The sequence below is a fragment of the Physeter macrocephalus genome, chromosome 4, assembly GCF_002837175.3.
Source record: "Physeter macrocephalus isolate SW-GA chromosome 4, ASM283717v5, whole genome shotgun sequence".
Taxonomy (NCBI): Eukaryota; Metazoa; Chordata; class Mammalia; order Artiodactyla; family Physeteridae; genus Physeter; species Physeter macrocephalus.
In genome coordinates this window covers 68,710,500-68,721,341 of record NC_041217.1, presented here as the reverse complement: position 1 = coordinate 68,721,341, position 10,842 = coordinate 68,710,500, and the positions used below count along the sequence as shown (strand labels likewise).

The window sequence follows — 10,842 nt, the reverse complement described above, 5'->3', positions numbered from 1 at the left end:
TAAGACGGGAATAAAGACACAGACCTACTAGAGAATGGACTTGAGGATATGGGGAGGGGGAAGGGTAAGCTGTGACAAAGTGAGAGAGTGGCCTGGACATATATACACTACCAAACGTAAAATAGATAGCTAGTGAGAAGCAGCCACATAGCACAGGGAGACCAGCTCAGTGCTTTGTGACCACCTAGAGGGGTGGGAGGGAGGGAGACGCAAGATGGAAGAGATATGGGAAAATATGTATATGTATAACTGATTCACTTTGTTATAAAGCAGAAAGTAACACACCATTGTAAAGCAATTATACTCCAATAAAGATGTTAAAAAAAAAAGAAGATGTGGCACATATATACAGTGGAATATTACTCAGCCAAAAAAAAAAGAAACGAAATTGAGTTATTTGTAGTGAGGTGGATGGACCTAGAGTCTGTTATACAGAGTGAAGTAAGTCAGAAAGAGGAAAACAAATACCGTATGCCAACACATATATATGGAATTTAAAAATTAAATAAATAAATAAATGGTTCTGAAGAACCTAGGGGCAGGACAGGAATAAAGGTTCAGATGTAGAGAATGGACTTGAGGTTACAGGGAGGGGGAAGGGTAAGCTTGGGACGAAGTGAGAGAGTTGCATGGATATATATATACTACCAAATGTAAAATAGATAGCTAGTAGGAAGTAGCCACATAGCACAGGGAGATCAGCTCAGTGCTCTGTGACCACATAGAGGGGTGGGATAGGGAGGGTGGGAGAAAGCCGCAAGAGGGAGGAGATATGGGGATGTATGTATATGTATAGCTGATTCACTTTGTTATAAAGCAGAAACTAACACACCATTGTGAAGCAATTATACTCCAATAAAGATGTTTAAAAAGAAAAAAAATAATAAAAAAATAAAAGTTCATTTTAAAAAATGTTTTTTAAAGCAATGAAAAAGTAAATGATAAAAGTTGTAGGTAGTAAAGGGTTACCAAAAAACCAATTACATATAAGTTGAGGCAATAGCTAGATCTGGACCTGGCAGAAGGAAAGGAGAAACGTTTTACCAGGAGATAAGAAAAGGACCACATTCAGAGCTGATAAGTTTAGTTCATTCTTGTCAAAACTGCTGCAATGTGGTTTGCTCCTCCCACTATTGCCATGTGAGGGAGGAAACAGAGGAAGGAACTGGCACATAACTTTCTAATTAATGTGGAGTCTGTAAAGGCAATAAATTCAGCACTGTAAATATAGGAACCATTTGTCTGTACCTGTGAGGGAGTAGAACATGGAAACTAAGAGGTGTAAAGTCTTTGATTCCAACCTAACCAGATACTCTGGTCCTAAGAGTCTCTTAGAGGGAACCATTCCAGATCAGAATTAGTGATAACATGCCAAAGAACTTCTAAACAAGTTAGGAGTAAAGACCTTGATTAGCTATAACAGTGATAGATACAGATATGTATAGTGAAAAAGGAACCAAATGGTGTGTGTGTTTCCGTAGAAACTTGATTTACAACAGTGTTTAAGTCTCTGCTTGTTATTCACTTATTTTTAGAAGTACTTTTTTTTTGTGGGGGTCAAGGTGGGGGATAGTGGTGACGAAAAGGATTTCATCTCATTTTTCTCTGCAGGAACAGAGATGTTACCTACACAAAGCTGATTGGCATAGAAGGTCAGGGTTGTGGCTGACAGGCCTTCATCCTCCCAAGTCAAAGTGTGGAGAAGCCATTGGAGACTAGGTTCAGAATCCAGGCTCCACTGTTCTCTAACTATGGAATGGTGGAGAAGGTATCCAGCTGCACTGAACTTTGGTTTCCTCAATTATAACACGGGGACAACAATTTTCTCTAGCTAGGGTGGTTGTGAGGATTAGATGAGCTATTATATATAAAGACCACTCTACTATCCATCTATCATCTATCTATCTATCTATCTATCTATCTATCTATCCAGCATCAATCTATCTATGCTTATATGTACTTTAATTTTCTACTGAAGAAGCAAAATAAACTGGCAATAGTGACTGCCTCTGCAAAGGAAGAGTTGCGTTTCATTGCATTATCTTTTGCTCTGTTTGTGCATATATTGCCTAAATATGCATAAGGTTTATGTATTTTTAAAAATTAGGGGGTAGAATGCCATACAAATAGATAGTGTTCATTAAATGTCAGTTTCTTTCTCTTTATCTTCTCAGCTAACTACCCAAAAAGTGCAGATTTTGTTGTATGGGCTTTCTCTAAGATTTTACAGTAGTCTGCCCTAATTGCAGATGGTATAACACCCCCTAAAGACTGAGTGGGTAAAACTAAACATATAACGGGATGAAAACAAACATCATAAAATTGAATGCCCTCTTTATTTTCTCAGCCAAAGTTCTTGAATGAGTCAGATATTTTCTGAAGTGTCCACACTTGGGTATTGTTCTTTGACTCTGTCTCTCATGCCCAGTTCAGAGCCTTCTTCATCTAGGAAGTTCTTCCTAACTAGAATCTTAAAAGGGGACAAGGGTTAAAAAATTAATAACAACAGCTAGTTACTGAGCATCTACTTTAAGGCTTGCACTGTACTAGGAGCTCAACTAACACTATCTCAATTAATCCCACCTATTACAATCTACTTTCTATATATAAGGACATATAGGCCCAGACAAGGTAAACAACTTGCCCAAGGTCACACAGTTGGCAAGGGTTCTAATTCTAACATTAATGTTCTTTACAGTATGTGTCCTATCCAGATGCAACCCGATTGAATTATGCTATATTAATTGAGCACTTACAATTGCCAGGCACTGTATTAGGACCTGGGACTATTATGATTAATTCATTTTTCCATTCAACAAATACTTCTGCAGCACCCACTATGTGCCCGGCAAGGTAGGAGCTGGGAACATGAAGTGTATCATATACCAGTCTCTGCCTTTATGGAGCTTGAACTTTAGTGGATTAACTATATACCTGAATTGTATCTATTAGTCGTATTTCTGTGTTTTTCTGCTGTGGGGCAGATGGACAGTAAAATCCGTGAGACATGGCTCAAATATTCTCTATGCTAGAAATTAGTGCTGAAATAAAATGTTAATCACTTATGTAATTTAAATTTTTCTAATAGCCACATTAAAAGTAGTGAAAATAAACAGGTGATGTAATAATGTATTTTATTTAACTCAATATATCCAAAATGTTATCTTAACCTGGAACCAATATAAAATTGATTAATGAGATATTTTATGGGTTTCTTTATTGATGCTAAATCTAGTGTGTATTTTACACTTAGAGCACATTTCAATTTGTACTTACCACATTTCAAATACTTAATAGCTACATGTAGCTACTGACTACCATATTGGACAGGTCTGCTCTAGATTAGCACTTCTCAAACTTCAGCACACATAGGAATAGTCCAGAGAGAATGTTAAAACACAGATTCCTGGGCTTCACCACAAATGGTAAGGATTGTGGCCTGAGAATTTGCATTTCCAATAAGTTCCCAGGTGACGCTGATGCTGCCAGCACACAGACCACACTTTGAGTAGCACTTTGTAACACACCACACACATCTCCTAGTGAATTGCGGCAATTTTAGTGATGATAACAGTACTAATATTTTACCTTTTAAAAGCTTTTTGCATTAGCTACTGGAGAAGTTAAAATTAAAAACCAAAATGAAATATACTACTCACTCATCAGAATGACCAAAATAAAATACAGTGACAACACTAAATGCTGTGAGGATGTGGAGATACTGATCTTTCGTACATTTTTGGTGGGAATGCAAAATAATGTGGCAATCCTTTTAACACTAAAAATGATTCAAAAGTTCTGGAGAGAGCTATCAAGCCATGAAAAGATACGAAGATAACTTAAATGCATATTACTAAATGGAAGAAGCCAACCTGAAAGGGTTACATACTGTGTGATTCCAACTACATGACATTCTGAAAAAGACAAAACCATGGAGACAGTAAGATCAGTGGTTGCCAGGGCTTGGGGGGAGGGATGAATAAGCAGATCACAGAGGGATTTTAGGGCAGTGAAACTATTCTGATATACTGTCATGGTGGATAAATGTCATTATATATTTGTCATTACCCATAGAATGTATAACACCAAGAGTGAACCCTAATGTAAACTGTGCACTTTGGTTGCTAATGATGTATCAATGTACATCATTAATTGTAATAAATGTATCACTCTGGTGGGGGATGTAGATAATGTAGGAGGCTATGTATGTCATAGGAGGCAGGGTGCATATGGGAACTCCCGTACTTTTTGCTAAACTTTTGTATGAACCTTGAATTGCTTTAAAAAATATAATCTATCTAAAAGGGAAAAAAAATTTCTGGAGTTGAAGAGTGGTGATGATTGCACAACAATGTAAACATACTTAATGCCACTGAATGTTACACTTAAAAATGATTAACATGTTAAATGTTATGTATATTTTATCACAATAAACCATTTAAAGAAAGAAAAATGGATTTACCATATGATTTCATTCTTGGACATTTATCTTAAAGAAACAAAAACTTATTTCATGCAGAAACTTGTACACAAATATTCATAGCAGTTTTATTTGTAATAACCCCCAAACTAGAAACAACTAATATATCCCTCAATAGGTGAATGGTTAAACAAAGTAGTAGATCTGTACCATGAAATACTATCCAACTATAAAAATATATAACCTATTGATACTTGCAATAATTAGGATGGCTCAAAGAAATTATGCTGAATGAAAAAAGCCAATCTCAAAAGCTTGCATACTGCATGATTCTATCTATGTAACATTTGTGAAGTAACAAAATTTTAGATATGAAGAATGGATTAATGTCTTTCAGGAGTTTGGGAGGGGACAGGGGGTGACAATGAGTGACTATAAAGGGATGAAGAAATCTTGTGACATCGGTACAGTTAAGTATCTTGATTATGGTAGCATTAACATAAGGCTATTTATGTGAATAAATTGTACAGAGCTACACACATACACATAAATAAGTGCCTATATAACTGGTGAAATCTATTCAATAAATAAGCTCTACAGATTGTACCAATGTCATTTTCCTGGTTTTGATATTGTACTCTAGTTATGTAAGATGTTACCATTGGGAGAGGTGGGGGTGAAATGCACACAGGCCCTCCCTATACATTTCTTTACACCTCTCTATGCATCTATAATTATATCAAAATAAAAAGGTTTTTAAAAAGTACTTTGCATACACTGTCTTACTTGATCTTCACTATAACTATGGGAAGTAAAAAGTATGATTATTTATATTTTATAGAAAAGAGAAACAAGGTCCACAGGAAGAGTACATAGCTAAAAGCAAGCAAAGCCACATCCTCTTAAGTACTGATATATTTATGTAAGTATTTATAAGTATAAAAAGATTTAGGGAACCCAGCTGTCAGAAATAAAAGTGTTCCTTAGACAGCAAATTGCAAAGTAAAAATAAAAAAACAAGCCCTCTGTCTTCCCACAACTTACGATAGACTTGAAGACTGTAGCACCTGGTGGTGGTGGCGATCATTTCAGAGGTCTTTACATTTATGTCGGCTTTGTAGATCCCTGAGTCTTCCATCCTCAGATTTCTGAGCTCCAGGTTATAGTTCTGACTTGAGACATTTATTCGTTCATGGTAATTTTGGTGGGTTATGGAAATTGTGGGTGCTGCTCCTGAGTTTCCTGGTGTTACAAAAGCGACAGATGTTTTGGAATTCCAAGAAATGCTGATAACTTTCTGTGATGGTTGGATATTTAAGGGGAAAGTAACTGACTCCCCCAGAATCCCATTCACCATGAATATGTCTGTGTCACTTCCAGCTGCTTCCAGACCTGAGGACATTAATAGAAAATCATAACCATTTGACTGTTGCACCTTTTAGAATTCCCTGTTTCCCCAGGCTTGAATCTCCCCAAGGAGCAGCTCATCCAGTTTCTTGATGATATCTTCTTTTTGGTCGGGGGGCATTCTGCTTTAAATATATTTAATATGATGGCTAAATATTCTAAAAGATTCTCTTTCAAAAACTAAGTTTCCCAGTGAATTTTAAGGGATCCATTTCATTAAAATTTATTTATCTAGACGTATAGACTCTGAGAGCTAGATGGAATTTGAGAGGTGAAGGCCATAAACTTCCATGAGATCTGAGGTATTAAATGTTCTTTCTTTCCCAAGATCATATTGCCAAGTGGTCAAAGAGCTGGGACAAGAGCCTACGATGGCTACTGTGGTCTTTGCAAATAAAGTGCAACATGTATGCCTTTATTCCTAGAAGATATAGGCAGAGAGTGCTTTAGAGACTCTGGAGTAAATATTCCCCAAGCTGGTGATTTTGGGGGGTCTTTTTTGTTCATTGTTATATCCCCAGTCTTTAGACAAGTACTTGACACATAGTGGTTGCTTAGTAAATATTTGTGGAAGGAATTAATAACTGGAATTAACTTATGTGTTGCCTAGGATCTTTTGGAGCAACTTCTGAAGTAAGCAAAGTTTGTTTATTCATTTATACTTTTATGAATGAATGAATGTATTTATTCAAGGTCAGCTTTGTTCCAGATACTATGGCAGGTATTTATTAATTTAATTATAATACAAATGTTTGTTGAGCATCTACTCCTTAAAGCATGATGTAAGGAGATGGGGGTACAATGGTGAGTAAAAATAGACATAGTTCCTGCTCTCTGGAACTTAACAGTTAAAGGAAGAGAACAGGTTTGATTGGATAAGTGCAAAAGGTATTAAGTGTTATGGTACTTTGAGAGAGAATAAGAAGGGGACTTGATTTGTTCTGGGAATCCAGGAATACTTTCGGGTAAAAGCTGAAGGACGAATGCTTTTAAAATCTAACATGGAAAAAAGTGAAATGTTTATTTTTTTCTCTTCTCCTCCATTACCTTATGAAGATAAATTGATTTAATACATAGTTTGTAAAATGAAAGGCAATATAATTATAGGGTGTTTTCTCTCCTCTTCCTTCTATTCTTTCATCACTTTGTTATTCTCACTGAGCTATATAGTGTGAAATAGTCTGTTAAGCCAGCATGTATGATATTCAAAATGTTTAATAACCAGTAAGTACAGGCCCTGACCAATCAAGAAGGGCTTCAGCCATAAAGAGTAACAGGGCCATTTTGATGAGTACTGGCTGCATGTAAGCCCCAAAGAGCAGAACAAAATTTCCCATGTAAGTGAGTTCAGGCTGACCCTAAAGTTTTATCCAGCCTTGGCATAAAGAGGGCAAGAATAGGGCTTCCCTGGTGGCACAGTGGTTAGGAATCTGCCTGCCAATGCAGGGGACACAGGTCCGAGCCCTGGTCCAGGAAGATCCCACATGCCATGGAGCAACTAAGCCCTTGTGCCATAATACTGAGCCCATGTGCCACAACTACAGAAGCCCGCATTCCTAGAGCCTGTGTTCCACAACAAAGAGAAGCCACCACAATGAGAAGCCTGCGCACCACAACGAAGTGTAGCTCCCGCTCACCGGTTAGGAATCTGCCTGCCAATGCAGGGGACACAGGTCCGAGCCCTGGTCCAGGAAGATCCCACATGCCATGGAGCAACTAAGCCCTTGTGCCATAATACTGAGCCCATGTGCCACAACTACAGAAGCCCGCATTCCTAGAGCCTGTGTTCCACAACAAAGAGAAGCCACCACAATGAGAAGCCTGCGCACCACAACGAAGTGTAGCTCCCACTCACCACAACTAGAGAAAGCCCATGCACAGCAATGAAGACCCAACACAGCCAAAAATAAAATAAATTAACTAAAAAAAGAAAAGAGGGCAAGAATAAAGGTCTTTGAGAATACAAGTCATTTTGAAGTGTCAGAAAAGCAAAGACATTTCTTAACCTGATGGTGCTCTCACTATGGCCACCCCCGCTCTCCAACACAGTAACTCCTTAATGAGCCAGGGATTGCTAATATAAACCTCTTTCCTTTCAGAACATCCAAGATTTTCCCTTAGGAGGAATATCCCAGGCAAGGACTGGTGACTTAGTTGGGGTGGGCTAAGTACAGAATGAGACGTAACAGGGCCCTGAGGGAAAGAGCGACACAAATGATCCCTATCTACAAACATTTATTAAGTGATAATTAAGTGCCAGATGCTGTGTTAGGGACTCAGGGATGAATAGAACATGGTGGCAGCCCTGAGGAACTCACAGCCCAGAGAATAAGAAACATGAGCATTCAAGTGAACAATAATACAATATGATGAGTACTAAATGGTAAAAGCAAAAGGAACAAACCACTGGGGGAACAGGAGAGACTAAGCTTGCCTTCGGTGACAGGAGTCAGAGTTTATTAAAATCCATTCCTTGAACATTAATCCTCCCCAGAAAAAATCTTCAGCTGGGCTGATAAGGTCGGGTAGAGGGGCACTTAGAGTGTCCCAGCCTGAATTCTTGGATGTCCCAGATATGGACATGTGACCTGTGCAGTCGTACAGAGCCTTGAGCTCAGAAGGACTTGAACTTGATTTAATGCTGCCATGTCACTTTAAACTTCTTAATATTGTTTGAAAAAGGGACCCCATATTTTCATGTTCTACTGGGTTCCACAAATTATATGGCTGGTCCTGGTGCCAGATCTCCCACGTCTCATAAGGCTTTTTTTTTTTTTTAGTCAGGTCCTCGTGCCTAATTTCCATTCTGCTCTTTGGATTCAGGTTCAGTGTGAGAAGATGGAAAGGGTTTGGGCTCCATAGACTCATAATTCTCTTATCAAACCCCAGGAAGTGGTGGGAAGTTTGCTAAGGCTGAGGCCTTCTTAATAGGAGCACAATTGTGCGGTCACAAAATGATTGGTGTGTGATGTTGTTTTTGAAGTATGTCTTGTCTTCTGCAGCAAGTCATTCAGGAAGCGATGCTGGGACATCAAAGGATAAGGCAGTGGGGGTGGCAGATATGCTAAGCTAGCGGAAGCCCTTTTGCTATCTTGTGCTGTGGTGTTGGGGGTGAGACTCTTGGGCTTGCTGAGAAAAGGCATAGGGCTTGCACAAGTGTAATATGCACCTTTGGACATTCCATCTGAGGTCTGAGGCAGCTGCAAAACCATAGCATGCAGCGGAAAGATAAGGAGGCTGAAGACATAGGTGCTAGTACTTCTACTTATGAGCTGGGCAAAATTAATAAAGTCATAAGACTTTTCTGAGTCTCAGTATTTTCATCCACAGAATGGAAATAATAACTATAAAAATTGCCTATCTAATTAGTGATCAGGAAATCATATGAGTAGAAACTCTGGTAACCATCAAGCCAAAATAAATGTTAGTAATGATTCTCATTCTCATCCTCACCTTAACAATTAGGACATGCCCTTTAGGGCTTCCCTAGTCCATCTCTATTATGGTCTTCATGACACCAGGGCCATACTGAAGAATGTATGAACAGCCATTATTAAGGGCTAATTCAACTAAAGCACAGAGGGATAGAGTTTTCAGCACCATTCCACTTGGTGGCCTTTATTCTTCTCTTAAAGACTTCGGTCTTTTAAAAAAAGAATCTCCATATCAACCAACCCTAATATTTATTTTTCTAGGTGCTGAGGGGACTCAAACATTATATTAGTGTTGGAGGAGATCTTAAGAAAACTCAATTTCAGAGAGAATTTGTGGCACAAAAATGTCCTAAGGACTTACTATGAAATGCACTATGCTAGTCTATGACCAAGACAAGTTCCCTATCTTTTTTAGACATTTCATATATGCTTAGGGAAATAAGACACACACACAGAGACACACATAACTCTCCTTTACAATATGAAGTGGTAAATGATAAATTTAAGCAATGGTAGAGACAATAATTGCAGTAGGATTTCAAGGAAGGGAGAGATCACTTTGATCTGCAGTGGTTAGAGAAAACTTCTTGGAGGAAATAGAATTTGAGGAGGACCTTGAAGAGTGAATTTTATTGGATAGAAAGGGAAAGGATGAGTGTCTTGGGTCCTCAGGTTCTGAATAAAAGTTTAGAATCAGGAGAATATGTGATATAGGTTGAATAAGTATAGATTTGCATAACAGAATAGAGAACAATAAGGCTGGAGATATAAATTGTTTAGATTTGGGACAGCCCTGAGTTTGAAGTCTACACCACAGGCAGAGGGGAGCTATTAAAGTTTTTGAGAATAAAGATTAAATGATGTTTTAGGGTCATAGTAATATGGTAATAACACGTAGGAAGAATAAGAGGTAAGAGAAGCTGGGCTTAAGAAACCATTTCATAGGCTACTGTAGCCATCTGGGCATGAATCGGGGGATGATGATGAGAATGGAAAGGAAGGGCTGAATTTGAGAGAGAGCACAAATAAAGGCAAGGAATAAGGAGGCATGTCACAGAATTCAACAATATATTTTGAGTGTCTACTTCATGTCAGTGGAAAACCAATAGCTACTGGAAATTGATTAAGTTTATGCTTGAAAGAAGTCAAAAGAAGAAGACAAGTTTAGTGTCAGAAATATTGAATGTGAGATGATGGTGGACCATCTAAATAAGGAGTTGGAAGGATGGAAGATAAGAAAAGTTAATGGATTCAAAGTATTATTTGGGAGGCTGTGACAGAATCTGCTAGTTGTTTTCCAATATTTGTTTTCATCTCCATTCTTAGTAACACATATATATGGAATCTAAAAAAAAAAAAAAGGTCTTGAAGAACCTAGGGGCAGGACGGGAATAAAGACTTAGACCTACTAGAGAATGGACTTGAGGACATGGGGAGGGGGAAGGGTAAGCTGGGACAAAGTGAGAGAGTGGCATGGACATGTATACACTATCAAATGTAAAACCGATAGCTAGTGGGAAGCAGCCGCATAGCACAGGGAGATAAGCTCCGAGCTTTGTGACCACCTAGAGGGGTGTGATA

General features: G+C 38.3%; 1 protein-coding gene across 4 annotated transcripts in view; it reads right to left on the bottom strand.

Moving 5' to 3' along the window:
- CD84 (CD84 molecule) overlaps positions 1-10,842 on the bottom strand; it is a 40,986-nt gene that overhangs the window by 16,792 nt on the left and 13,352 nt on the right. For 3 of the 4 annotated variants that reach the window (XM_024116241.3, XM_024116243.3, XM_024116242.3), the window contains one exon: positions 5,465-5,812. In XM_024116241.3, the coding sequence (XP_023972009.1) occupies positions 5,465-5,812 (348 nt within the window). The remainder of the gene's footprint in view (positions 1-5,464; positions 5,813-10,842) is intronic. The other variant, XM_024116244.3, reaches the window with a different exon arrangement.